This window comes from Anopheles coustani, chromosome 2 (genome assembly GCF_943734705.1).
Source record: "Anopheles coustani chromosome 2, idAnoCousDA_361_x.2, whole genome shotgun sequence".
Classification (NCBI taxonomy): Eukaryota; Metazoa; Arthropoda; class Insecta; order Diptera; family Culicidae; genus Anopheles; species Anopheles coustani.
Genome location: NC_071289.1, coordinates 26,742,325 through 26,756,862, shown reverse-complemented (window position 1 = coordinate 26,756,862; position 14,538 = coordinate 26,742,325). Strand labels below are relative to the sequence as shown.

At 44.1% G+C, this 14,538-nt stretch overlaps 1 protein-coding gene across 1 annotated transcript in view; it reads right to left on the bottom strand.

Annotated features, from left to right (window-relative positions):
* LOC131264164 (ATP-binding cassette sub-family C member Sur) overlaps window positions 1-14,538 on the bottom strand; it is a 44,275-nt gene that overhangs the window by 15,986 nt on the left and 13,751 nt on the right. Inside the window, exons 5-9 of the mRNA XM_058266452.1 lie at window positions 11,016-12,119; window positions 6,566-6,703; window positions 5,835-5,997; window positions 3,292-4,143; window positions 3,097-3,202 (exon numbers count right to left, since the gene is read on the bottom strand). Of these exons, the coding sequence (XP_058122435.1) occupies window positions 3,097-3,202; window positions 3,292-4,143; window positions 5,835-5,997; window positions 6,566-6,703; window positions 11,016-12,119 (2,363 nt within the window). The remainder of the gene's footprint in view (window positions 1-3,096; window positions 3,203-3,291; window positions 4,144-5,834; window positions 5,998-6,565; window positions 6,704-11,015; window positions 12,120-14,538) is intronic.

The window sequence follows — 14,538 nt, the reverse complement described above, 5'->3', positions numbered from 1 at the left end:
CTGTATGCATTTCTCAACTAAAAACACCGATTGTTTGCACATTGTAGGATCACCGACACGGGATTCTTTCTCGTGCAAACGATAGTCCACTCGTTCTGATATGTCGAGGTTTCAACCGTATCGATGGAGCTAAAGTCCTCTTGCAAGTAAACCAAGTAAAATATTACTTAAACTAAAAACTAAAAGTTCAAACTAGTTCAAAAGCGTGACTGTGAGTTATTTAATACCTATTATATTCGTGGATCAATTTGACATACCTTTAGCATTTTTTGTAAAAGCTCTATAACGATTTGAAAAAGTTGAAACGGCTTTGCTCTGGTTATCAATTTGTACAGTGGGCGTATTCTTCACATTATTAAAAACACCCTTTCTCAGGACCATGCATGGTAGACGTAATTTTGACGTGCTGATGCCCCTCTATTTTGTGTTCTTAATATCATTTTGAGTTGTTTCTATTATTTTCCCTTTTTTAAATCAATACTCTGTGTCAATGTGCATTATGAAAATATTTGTTTTTTAAACAGTTATGCAATGCACTTTTTGGTGTAGACCAATATTTTGGTTTTTAATTATTTAAAATGTTTCTCAAACATCACGCCATACATCAAATTATTGCATAATTTGAAAGATTATTCATTCTCCTTGGAAATACATATTGAACATTCATTCATTGGAAAATGATGGAAATTTCAAAGCTATTAAAAGGTCTAAAATGAGGTGTTAGATACGGTTCGCCAGTAACTTTACTCTTTTGCTACAAAATATGAAAGCCTCTTCTCCGTTTAGTGTGTATTTCTTCTAAAACTGTATAATTAAATGAACAAAATTCTACGCAAAACGTATTTGAATCGTCGTTGAAAAGCTAAGCTGGAATTCCGTAACTTTAACAAGGAAAAAACGTCATTTTTATGTCTGAATACATCTTCCTCTGTTTATACGGTGATGATGTTTAGCTGACAGCTCCATTGGAGTCTAAAGTGTTCAGTGATTCTTGCAAAAAGTCACATATTCATCATCATAATTACTATCAAACAATAGTAAGACACTATTCAACGGCTAATTCAGATTTAAACAATTGAACGTTATATGAAAAGTCCTTTTGTCCCAAAAGAAACCATCATGGATAGCTTGGATATCCAGCTATTAGCAATAGCGAAATAGTAGATCGTCGTTCTGATTTTCCTATTTCAACCTTGAATACATCGATGGCATTTCATTTTCAACTTCTCTCCAACCACCCATAATCCAATTCGAGGCTGCTTCATTCGCTATCACAACCGGCATACCTCCCACACCATCAACAACTATTGCGATAAAATGGCATTAATGTCGGTGGGTCCGGGTACCTGTCCTGTGGAGCCAAATAAAATCGGGGAACTTGTACCGAGCGCTGGGCAGACCGGAAAAATCGCTTCCTCGTTCAGTAGGAATCGATGCGGTAAAAAAAGGGAAAAGCGCGCGCTATCAGTGCACCGTGCTGCAATAAATACCATAAACGACCGGTGCATGAGGACTTCGCGTGCCGGACCGGATTCCTCCCACCCTCCTCGAATCCTCAGCACCGTAATTTATGCTCGCCCGAACCACCCATTCCCTTCCCGTGTTGTCTTTGCCGAATGGGAATTGATTTTTCCGACGAATTTATTGGTTTAACTTTTATTTATACAGATCCCAAAGTCGACGCTTGTCTCAATTCGGTTGAGCGGACGCGGATCGATGTGAAACAAGTATTGCTGGAAAAAGGAAACAAAAACCTTAAACCGATTCCGGCCGAATTCCGTCCAAATAAACTAGCCTTTTTTGTGTGTGTTTAAATAGTGTATGAAATTCAAATGCCATAAATTGGATTTCCGTAGTGACAGTGGGCCCTAGAATTTATGAAACATGTAATTCAACAATAAAGAGTACTGATGTGAATAGTGTTTATGGCAGCCGAATTTATTGTTGGATTTAAAAAATACCAAAAAATATGTCTTTAAGCGTATCGAAATTTTTTGGACGTTTTGAAAAACAATTTTTATACTTTCGGCTTCGGCAATTTTGAAACATGAAAGGAACGCAAAAAAAGACCGTTACATTTAGGTTCTTCATGTGGTAACATTTGCTGGATTAATATAAATCTACCCTATCATCTCAATAAACCGCGCGACATTGCTCGAAAGGAAAAGCCCATTAATCATCCAAACGAATCGGTTAAGCTTCCGAGGGACAAGTTTTCATTCGAGCTGTCTTTTTCCGAAGCCCCTTCGCCTTCCCTTTTCTGTTACGCAACAACTGCGGATTGAGAGTGCTGACGGAATAGACTGGATCGCAATTAGCCACCGCCAACCTTCGGGAAAAAGGGAATAATTTTCATCTTTATCGAAAAAGTTAATTTGATTGCCCAAAACATATCCCATCGGGCGGGATTCATGGTAAGGTGGTTATAGGGAAAGCCCATCGCAAAGTAAGTGCTTTTATATGTTCAATTCATTTTCCATTCGGTTGAAAAACACTACTCGGAGCTCCTAAATCCTTCCGAAAAATGATAAGGTTTGCCTAATTCATCGGAAAGCGTTAACAACTAAATTTAGGTGCGATGTCATTCCATTCTCGATAGGAAACCGACACCTTCTCAAAACATCGATCAGTTTGGGGATAAATTGTACACCCGAAGCAAAGGTCGGACCACATTGGGGCAACATTGATCTAATTTTGGGGTCGGAAAACCATGGAAGCACAAACGGTTCCCCGGAAGGGCTAGTCCGTTTGTTCTCCAAGCCGGATAATCCAGTTTTCTGCTTCCGGGTGAACGGAATTCCAGAAAGGGTAGTGTTTGTCGCGGTTAGACAGTGGGCGGTTTAGTGGAGTAAAAAGCTCCGAAAGAGCTCCGACTCCGTTGCTAATCAGCCCGTTATCCTGCATGGTTGGATGCGCTTGAAAAGTATTGTTTTTCATAGATTTATTGCCCAATGATGAGCCAAAAAACTTTACTTTCCAGGAAAGCGGGACGGGAATTTTGTGTAAACCGGAAAAGATAACACTTTCCATGCGGAAAACCGTGTAACAATATGGCAAAAAGCACAAAACCGGGGTTGGGAAAAAATGGCAACTTACTTATTCCAGAGCAGTTCGCCGGAAAGATGATTTATTTCCTTGAGCAACGCTGCCAACAGGGACGACTTTCCACTCCCACTGCGCCCGACGATGACGGTTAGCTTGGCTGTGATAAGAAAAAGGGAAAATGACATGGAAAACGAGGAAAGCGTGAAAGGTGTCGATTTTCCATCCACCATTAACCCGTGCACCTACCTTTCGGAATCGTTAGCTGCTCGATGTACAGCGTGTAGATGGCTGGATCAGTTGTTCCACCCGTTGGTTCAGCCATACGCCCACCACCCCCCACCCACCGGAAGCGGGCGTCCTTAAGGAGCACGGCCACATCGTCCGGCAGCCCGAAGCGCATCTCGCGCGCCAGATGCTTCTGCTTCTGGCGACACTTTTCCAACCGCGCACTGACCGACAGCTGGCTGTTCTTCTTCAGCTTCACCCGAGGGTTTGGTCCGGTCGACTTCTGGAACTTCTTCGGACGTCCCCCTCCCCCCGCCCGGTCGCGTTCCGGTTGGGTGCCCTTTTCCGACCGGCCCGAGCTGACGGACGACTGCTGGCTGGCGGTGCACCTTCGTTCACCGCTCAGAGGAGCAGTGTCAGCAGGTTCTCGGTCCGCTTCACACACCGGCGCCCCGGTGACGGTGACATTATCGTTCGTTTTAGCACTTTCCTGTCCATTGGTCAATCGGTCGACGGGTTTGTGCAATGGATCCGCTTCGCTGCCGCCATCCGTCGAGTCGCCCGCCTCGTACATGTCCAGCGAGGCGTCGCTCTTGCTCAGGATGCGTGCCATCGTGCGGATGCCTTCGAGCGAACCGCGTTCCACCTCCGGCTGGCCAAGGAATGCCTCCAGCCGGCCCGTGCTCACGATGGCCGACAGCGTCACCGGGATGGTGATGGGGAAGATGAACAGCGGCACGGTCAGCTGGTTGAAGAGGGCCAGCGACGCAAACAGACGGCCTGCGGTCAGCTCGATCGGGTTGTTCTCCAGCGCCAGGAAGACGGCGATCGTCACGATCGTGATCAGCACGGAGGAGATGTGCGTCAGGAGCACTGTGGCAGGATGGAATGTGATAAAGAATTGCAATTACTAAATCGAACCGATATTAGTTCTGAACGAGATAAGTAGTTGTGGTATAAACTGTCAAACAGGGTAAAAACATAAATTGTGTCAATTTAAAAATATGTCGTCGATCATAACTGCAAAAAAAACCGCACGCCCTGCATAATTCTATTACGCCCTGCATAATTAATTTTGCAAGGGAAAAATAGATTATCTTCAGTAATTTACCGGTTTTTACCAATTTTAAAAGCTCTAATAATAATAAAGCGACCCAGCATGTCAAAGTCATTGATCAAATAAGTATTAAGTTCAAAAAAGTAAACTCCTCCAATGGTATTGATGGTCATTAAAATAAATATACACTCATCGTATTGTTTTATTACAGAATATAATTATTTTTGCATCTCAAATTTCAGACTCATTATCAACTCACCCTATTTATTAAATCATTCATGCTTCCACTGAAAACAGTATTGGCAGTATCAATTAGCGAGACAATAAGAACACCCTGCTAGATCAATTGTGTATTTCACAAATGATTGAAATGAAAAATAAAATTGTGATATTCCTGCTCGAAAAGTTCTAGAAAATTTTGTTGTTTCATTAATGAAAATTCTACCAGTGGAGATTCAACTACGATGTAGAATACCATTTTAAATCATAAATTGGTTCTATTCAAATGCTCTTTTAGCTATTTTATATTAACGACACTAAAGCGCTTCATGACATAAATTTATTTTACTTACGTTAGCTCCTCTTCACACTGTGTAAAGTGTCTGTTGACCACTTTACAATGTATTCAAGCATTTATACTGCTTATTCGATACGATTAGATGCCCTTGAGCATTTGTATGTAGTTTTGTTTGCAACAGAAACCTTCCGAGTCAACAAGCTAAAGTGCAATCAAAGTCCGTCCATCAAAAAGGACGCACCGCATCGCATCTACTTTGTTGCTAAATCATCCATCAACTTTTCAAGTTCGGTGAGTTCCAGTTGAAAAGCGCTAAGTACAATGTTTCATAAGACGCCAATCTTTTTTCTCCCATCGTAACGATCGCAAATGGAAAGAGTATGATCTAAAATGTTCCATAACTGGGGCGCTACGCCATTCCGTGACCCCATCATAGCGTCAATGGAAGCGAGGAATGTTCGTGAGGGAACTTTTTCTATCTCTTTTAATTTTTTTTTTTTTAATTCCTCAACCACCGACGGTCGACTTACCCGCCACGATTCGCGCGCACGGGTGGAAAAATATGCTCCCGTCTCCGATAACAATGTCAATCACGACCGGAATACATTCTTGCAGTGTAGTGTCGTTTTCGCCCGCCAGACAAAAGAATGCAAAAGAAAACGAATGGAATGAAATGATGTGCGGGCTCTTGATTTTACTCCATCGTGCCGAACATCGCACGGAAATACGACGATACATAAATGATGAAGTGCAACGCTGAAAAGAATACGTGCGCACATAGACGGACGTATATTCAGTTATATAATTACTTTAAGTTCAATTTTAAAGCAAAACAAGCTTGGTCAACTTGCTAGACAAAGGTGCATTTTTGAATCCTCAATACTCTAGAAAGCATCGTCCTCATATCAACGATTGCAGTGATAGGCCACAGCTCGATCCCAACGGAACGACCCCTTTCGGAACGGAACGACGGACAACAGCACTACTTACTCATTAGCGTCCAGTAGATCGAGTCCAGGTCGAGATGGCGAAGCTCCTGGTGGCGGGCCTGGGAAATTTTATCTTTGAATACACCCTCCCATGCGTTCAGTTTAATTAATTTTATCCCCAGCAGCACCTCGTTGATGCGCCGCAACCGCTCGTCGGTGCACTCCTGTGTGAAGAGGGAGGGCAAAAGAGAGAAGGGACAAAGTCACAAATGAAAATGCAAAACGATTCCGACGGCCCTCGAGCCGACCCGGGACGAATAAAAGGGACCGGGCACATTTGCACCGCTCTGCTGCAATGGCATTTTCCAACGCCACCATGTCGTTAATGCTGATTTTTGCTGATTCTCTTTCGGGATAACGTCGGACGTTGTGTGGATATGTGTGTGTAGATGAGGGTATTTCAAGTGTGTTAGCAACTCAAAGGACCCTTGGATACGCTAGACATACGCCTGCATTAATTTCACCGTGGAGCGGTTTGAAGTACAAGGTTGTCTTTAATATGATAAGAGTTCATTAGAATCCAACAACGAAGGGGAACAATATTTCAATGAAAATCATTTTACGACCCTTGATTGGCTTGTAATTCAACGAGATTTTATTGGATTTGAGTAGAAAATTATCTTTCCTATCATCAAATGCTGTCCGCATGTCTTTAACTAAATATATGTATATCTCCCTCAAGAAAATACAAACACAGAAACCTTGGAGAAACCAAGGATAAAAGGTACATACCGATGCTTTCTTCGAGTTCGCCGCCATCAGCTTGCCGATGAGTATTTGCAGCGGAGTCATCGTGACGATGCACACGACCGACCCAATTACGGTGCTTATCCCCAGCTGCCGATAGAGCAGGTACATCACGACGGCGATCTGAAATTGTAATTGTTTATCGGAACGAATCGAGCGCAAAAATCGGGTATAGAAACGAACAGTACCACGTCGAACTACTGTTGTTGTCGCATTAAATAGGACGGAATAAAGTAAACTAAGTATCTATCGATCGACCTGGAAGAAAGAAGACATCGTCTCGAGGCAGCGTAAAGAAAAGTCCATGCTCCTGGTGTTATCGTTCCCCGGAGAATAATGAATTGAAAATTGTTTCCACTCATTAGTGCACTCGGGGTTGAATTGTGGCCCCATTTTACCGGTGTTGCATTGAAATGAAGTGCACTCGCTGAGTGAGTCCTGTTTAAGTAATGTTCCTCTCGCAGTAAGTAGCTTTCTCGTGCCCAAACAAAGTGGACGGAACAATTTCCTATTTGCGCCATTGTCATCATCATCGCGAACGGCATCATCATGGACAAGCAAATTATGTACCAAAAGTAAAAAAAAAAGAGAACCAAGAAACAACCCTTAAAACGTGGGCGAAATGTACATTGTTAAGACGTTTGCCAATTTTCACTCCACGGGGAAACGGTGGCCACTGCCCAGAGTTGCCCGGGGAAATCATTCTCTTCGGGGCGAGTGGCCACAAAAACACCTCCCATCCAGGGCTACTTTAACTATACAGCAGTAATATAGCCCGCAACCATAACTAGGATTAAGTGTTTGACGCTTTTCCGCACGGAACGGGACGGAGGACATCTGACGACGATGTGGATGACAGCGATGGCCAAAACCACCCGGAAAAACGGGATACTGCGGACAGAACGAGCCCATTCCCTCCGCTACTTACTCTTCTTTAGGAAAGATTTCTCTTTCCCATTTTTCCATTTTTACCTTCACTGCAGCGATGGCAAAATGGCAGCCAAGGTTTTGTCCGAACTTTCTATGCGGATCCGCACTCGCCAAGCTACCTCTACCGGTGGCAAAGAGGAGTGACAGAGGGAGGGAGTTGCTTTAATGTCGCCAAGTAATTTGTAATTTCAAATTATCGCACTGTTGCTGACCCAGTTTTCACCTTCTTTGCGGGTGGCCATGAATACGATCGTGGTGGGAAGGGCTACAGTTCCCCGTTCCATTTATTCTGGAAGCAAAACGACGGACAGAAGCGCTAGTGAAGAAAGCATAAAAAACTCCTAATTACTAGGAATATAGTAGGAAAAATTACTCCCGCAAAGGATCATGATATTAGGTGCTTCTTTCGAAAGACTTTTCACACGAGCTTTTTTTTCCAACCATTCGTCGAAAGGAATGAAATTTGAATCGAATGCTAATTACTCCCGCTATCAAAACGACGTTGATAAATTCCCAATCAAACGACCTACTTTAGTAGTTTCATGCGAGAACTTCCACCACCTGGTCCGGGGTTACCTTGGTTTCGGAGGAAATTCAAACTCACATTTCCATTCGACACCATTTAAATGCGCAGTTGAAAGAGCCCTTGCGTTCGAACTTAAAAATAAAACAGTCCACTAACCACCTTCTGCACATTCAAGCGACATCATCACCTTGCGAAACGACCAGCAGACACATTTCCTGGCGCCCGCTTTTGGAATTATTATTACCAACGCCGACAATCACCGGTGTGGCCCCACCTGACGAGGCACCCGTAGCCTAATGCCCCCGGCCTAATGCTAATGGGCACATAAACGCCATTACGACCCCAAAACTGCCCGCCCGTTCGAAAGATCGGGGCGTTCATCAGCGGTAGTAAAACATTCATTGGAAAAAGTTTCACCAGCACCAAGACACGGGCGAAAAAGTTTGGATTGTTCCAGAAATGACCTTCAAGATGCCTTCAGGATGCAAAACTTTTTTCCCCACTCCCTAGAAAAGGGTACAGTGGAAGAGAGAGAAAGAGAGAAATTGTTTTGTTCACAACAAACTATCAACCTATGCCTTACGCCACCAATCGTGTGCCCTTTGAGACGAAAATAAACGGAAGGATTACATTTTCTCCCGAACAGCCCAATCAACCAGCACCAGCAGATTCTTTCGTGCGAAAAGAAAAGTTCAACTTCATCGAACTGTCTGTAACGATAAGCAACGAAAGCTTGACACGACACATTAACATACCGGCGAACGATGCTGAGGGTTTGTTTCCGAAAGTTTCCCGAAAGAAACATCCCGCATGAAAATGTTTTCGAATGGCACGGATTTCTTTGAAAATGTATCCTTCTCTGTACAGAACCACAAATACTTTGTCGTTTCTCTGTGTTGCGTTAAAAGACACTGATGTCGGTAGCATTGTACGATGTATTAATATAGGAAAACAAGTCTGGAATTTGTATTTGAAATTTCATTCCTCTTATCAGAAAAGTTTGCTTAAGAACTCTTTATAGTTAATTAACTCTTTATAATTAATTCAATTTTAATGTACCATTGTCCAACGGTCCTTTCAAATTAGCATGAGTTGTTGCAATAACACTTGTTAATTGAATACATAAGTTGCCCACCATCGACATCGGGTTTAACAATCACCGCGCCAGCTAGGAGGCAAAATAAAATCCCTCAACAACGCATTGTCCACCAATGTGCCACCTGACGCTTCGTTATTGTTTCCAATTAAGCCAATTATGAAGCCAGTCCAGTTATAAAAACGGCGGTTGTTTTCACCGATCCAGTGTTTATCCCTGAATCGTACGAAAATGCAAAAAAAAGCTAACTTTCCTTTCACGCGGTTGCGGCAAGGTGAAACGCGGATAATTTGGGAGGAGACACAAAAGTGGCACCACGAATGCACGAAAAACTGCATTCACGCAATCGGAATAATTGAATATAATCACCAGTTCGCTCCGGGAAAGCGCATCCTTTTTATTCGACGATGGCGCTCTGTTATCTCAGCTGCTCCAGCTGACGACGGGCGCGCGCATCGACGACTTGCGGCCCCTGACACGTTGTCAGGGTGCTGTACCGGTTTTAATGAAATTTTTTCCCCCAACTCAGCGGAACGATGAATTACGTGGAACAGGGAATCCAAACCAAGCTTTTACGCCAGCAAAAATCGGAATGGATGAGGTGCATAAGCATGCAAGTATGGTGCGGCGGCGCCAGGAGCAGCTATCGCCAGTCGAGATATTTATGGTAATTATCTTGCAAAGTTTATTGAGCACACTCTGCCAATAGTTTCCGATTTTCTTCGCAGGAAAAAAGACTCGTTTATGGGACGCGCTATCTCATATAAAATTACCATTTATCAAAAGAGATAATTCCAAACATCAAAATAACTTGCATTTCGGAGAGTTATTTTTCGTCCATACTTTTCCTACGGTTACGCTACGCAAAGAGGTATTTTGAAGCATTTATTCCTCTCCAGAAACTTCAAAGAATGTTTAAAACATTTAAAAATAATTCTTCGATGCAATCGATTCGCAAAAGGACGTCAAAAATATATTTTAAGAGACATGAAAACAACTTCCATGAACAAGTCTAGTGTGAAATCAAGCCTATAATAAATGATAGCAACTTTTATCGATTCGAAAGGGTAAAACTAAAAGTTTCTTAACACTCTGTCTTCATATACGACGAGGTACTTTTTAAAGCAAGGAAATATTATCAACTTGAATTCTTTCAAAAAAGCACACTAGATAAGTGTAATTAGGTGTATTATAAATATTGTACAACAAAATGTAATACACAAAATAGTAAAACACTTTGATTTAAAAGAATGGCCATCGAACGAAATGTTTTGTCCTACATTAAAAATCTAAAGTTACAAAATGAACCAAAAGTTGACGTATTGAACATTTTACTATGTCACTTGCGTTTACAAGGGCTGGTTTGAAGTTCAAAGAGCATTTCACAGTTAGCGTCAAGTTGAGGTTGCTTTCATTTAAAATGAGCGTTATATTTAGAACTAGTAGACCTTACAGGGAAAATGTCAACGATGTAACCCCCCTGAGGTCCCCACAACTCTCCAAATATACCATCATCATAGCGAACACAAAGAAAACCCGCAAACATGCGCCATTTTGCGCGAAAAGTTGCCCACGTCACGATGAAAGCTCGGCGCTCGCACCGATTGTGCGTTTGCCAGAATAAACACTCCGCCTTGATGGGTGCCTTTTTTTTTGCGTTTGTTTTCCTTGTAATTTTCCACAACACTAGACCTCACTCCCGCATGTCCACGAGGGAACCTCGGGACAAGGCCGTCAAATCGCGTATGCGTGAAAATCTGCAACGCAAACGTAAAAGGTTCGCGTGTAGCATTTCATCGCCGAATGGCACCGCAGAGTTGCGTGCTGCTGGACAGAATGGTGGAAAAGCGGAAGGGCAGGGGGGGGGGGGGGGGGGAACTCACCTTCAGCGGAATGGCCCAAACGTAGTGCACCATCTTCACGAACGACATCACGTTGAACGCGTCGTCCGACATGAGGTTGGTGATGGTGCCGGCATCATGTGCGAAGGTCCTGGCGGGCTCCTGTCCACCCGTCGATGTCCCACCCGATGGTTCGGTTGCATCCCTCGATGGTGCATTTCCGGGCCGCTGCTCGCTTGCTGGCGTTGCACTTTCCGGAACATCACGCACCGAATTTTCCTCGGTTTCGCTCTCGGGGGATGTTTTGTGGCCGGCGCTTGTGTGCGCCTCCGACCCGTCGGCAAACTGTTGAACCCGATTGACATCGATGGATGCGTCGCTCCTGCTGCCTCCATTCCCACTGCCCCCTCCCTCCGCCTGGGCAGCCATCTTGTCGGAGGGCAGTGTTTTATGGTGCATCACTTCCGCATCGGCCTGGATGCGTTCGGCATCTGCTACCGTTGCCGCCCGATTGTTGACAGTCCTCCGGGATTCCTTCCCTGCCTGCTCCTCCCCGCCACCGTGCCATCCGCCCTCGTCGAGACTTTTGGTGCGTGGTTTGTTGCTTTGATGCGGCCTACCGCCGACCACCAGCGTGCCGCGCCTCTCCTGCACCGAGTGAAAGCAGCTCGAGCTGAGCAGCAACGTTTTCCGGTACACCAGCCCTTGGAGGGCATTTTTCAGCCGAATGCCCTCCGCGTCCATCAGATGCGTGCTGGCCTGCGAAAGCGTTCCCTGCGCAAGCGACGCCACCAGCACCAGTACGGCCACGATCCAGCCATTAGCGAGCAGCGTGGACCAGGTAATGGGACCGACGTTCGATTCCAGCCCGACCGTTTGCGTCCCAGGTGATTGATTTGATTTACCCAAGCCGTCACCGAGCGTGGTCGTCTGCCGCCCCTCCCGGGACGCCGTTTCGTTGCCCAAAATTAAGGACGCAACCGACGGAAAGCGGCCCTGCGTAGCCGCGATGTAATCGACGATATTGGAAATGCAAAGTGGTCCCACCAGGGCGCACAGGTCCCCGGTCAGCTTGAGGAATCCGCCGACGAGAAACATCCGCCAGCCGTTGCGCACGTAGCAACGCCACAGGGACGCTCGGACGCTCTTGAGGGAAGCCAGAAAAGAAAAACAAGCGTAAACCGTAAGATTAATTGCTCACATTCTCTGCAGGAGTGAAACATATCGGTTCGGAATGTTCGTCCCCTTGAACGGTGGGATATATGTTTTTTGTGCTCCCAAACGACAACACCTGAATCTTTTGATGGATGGAAAGCACCTTTAAGCCTTGAAGTGGGACACCTATGTCCCCTTGTTCAATCAAGGATGGAAATGGATTTTTTTTAATATTCAAGTTCACGTTCCTCTTCGATGGAGGCGCATGGTGGTTTATCCACCAAACACCAGGCGCCTCCATCGATGTGGAAAAGAATATACAGTCGTTGTTAAACTAAACTTCATCTCGAAAGCAAAAGTGTTGTCACCAAGTTTTAAAAAAAAAAGTCAACAATTTCTGTCTCAAACGCATCTACTTTTCTTCGTAGTCATCAACTTTTGTCTAGAAAATCAAACAGGTAATTGTGGTTTTCTTAGAATATAGCGCGCTAACAACAAAAACATTTATAAATTCATGCTTTAAAAGTATCTTCCAGCTAACGGCATGTATTGTGTGCCGACTGTATCTATGTTTGCGCATTTCGAAACCTGCATAGAGGCGGTGAATTTGGGGACATAAACCTATTTTCATAGCTTCTAAACTGGCTTTGTTTGTTTACAATCGTTGCTGTATTATTTTCAACTTTCCGTCAGTACCAAACTTTTTATTTGTTAATAACTTTACAATAAAAATTTCTTTTTCGTGAGCAGCTCTATAACGCAATACAAACAATGATCTTGTTCTTATATTCATTCTAAATAATAAAAATTTAGACAGGGACAAAATCAAACGACAACGAGACAAAAGATGATGAGTTAGTGAAAAACTCATATGCGTTGTAAATAGAATTGTATCAGCTATTTAAAACTAGATACTTTAGAGACATAATTTATGCACTGTATGAGTGGTTGGAGGTTTATATAAATGTGGCAACAACTGTAATAAAACAGAGACACAACCGTGAGTAATCAGAGTATGATCAACATTAGAAACATGGCACATGAGGATAATATTAAACATATGACACGAAATATAAAAGCTAGAAAAAGGCATACTATCAAAAATCACATGCAAAGGCAGGAGTGAAATGAAAATGCACATTAAATCAGCATCATATGCGTGTCTGAAGAAATCACAAAAAAAAACAACGATAAAGGAACAGAGAAATCTCAACTGGTCGGGCTCGGTTTTGCAGCCACAAACACCAGCAAATATGATTTATGTCACGGAAAAAAGGATCAAAACCATGGAAATCATTGAAAGAAGGGACATACCGAACAAAAAAAAATGGTCAAACCTTTTTCGCTTTTCAATCCCCAGCAGGAGCGAGGCCTATCCAAGGACCCATTGTTGGATGATGGTGAAATACTCTGTATTTTTTCTTCCTTTCTTTCTCCGGCCGTATATTCTCTCACCATCGGGCTGTCGCGAGGCACAAATCCACCAAAAGAGCAAATGGGAAAAAATAATTGAACCTCAAGGCAGATAAAACGTGGCCGGGTCCGTTTCCGGCCCAAATGAGGGGCGGGTCTTTGCAGGCTCGACCCGGTCGACAAATGCCACCTCCGCTCGTGCTGGCGGTAAGATAAGAAAACCACCGAAAAAGCGACTTGGGTTGGGTGTGAAGCGCAAAAGGGGCAAAACGTTGATTTGCATGACCGAGGGAAAGCTTATCGCGCTCGACCGTGGGGGCTCTAGTTTTTCACCCGATGAAAAGCGGTTGAAGCCAGTGAGGTTTTTCGCCGCTTCACCGACCATCGCACAGATGCGCCCTTTGTAAAGCGCGCCTAGCGGTACGGCCCGGGTGTCCGACTCGTGTCCGTGCGAAGGCCAGAAAACAACCCCCGTGCGGGGTCAACCCATTGTTGACGGGGAACACTACAAATCCACCGGCTCAAATCGCTAAGTACCGGGCGTGTTCGTCTTCTAAGCGCTCAAGCGATCGCTAAATTTTCCACTCCGTCCGCAATGGGGGTTTGGGGAAGTGGTGAAGTGAATTAATTATCAGCTCGTGTAATCCCTTTTTTTCATCTCCTTATTAAAGGATTGTGTTTTTCCCTGGCCGGCTCTTGCAGCCTATCACTCACTCCCTCCCTCTATCTTTTTTTCAGCCGTAAATTAGTGCCAGAATGACAAAGCCGCGAATGGTCGGGGCTCAAGGAACAAGTAAAAAAAAACAAAGCTAGCGAAAACTACCCACAGAAAGCACCACACTGTGAATTGTCACCGAGAGTGAAAAGGGTCAAACCGTGTTCAACATTCACGCACAATTAGTAGCAAAGCGAACCTTAATGGCACGGATAAGGTCTGTTTCGTGTCGATGGACGATATGAAATCTGCACAATCTCGTGGAAGTCCGTGTACGAAAAA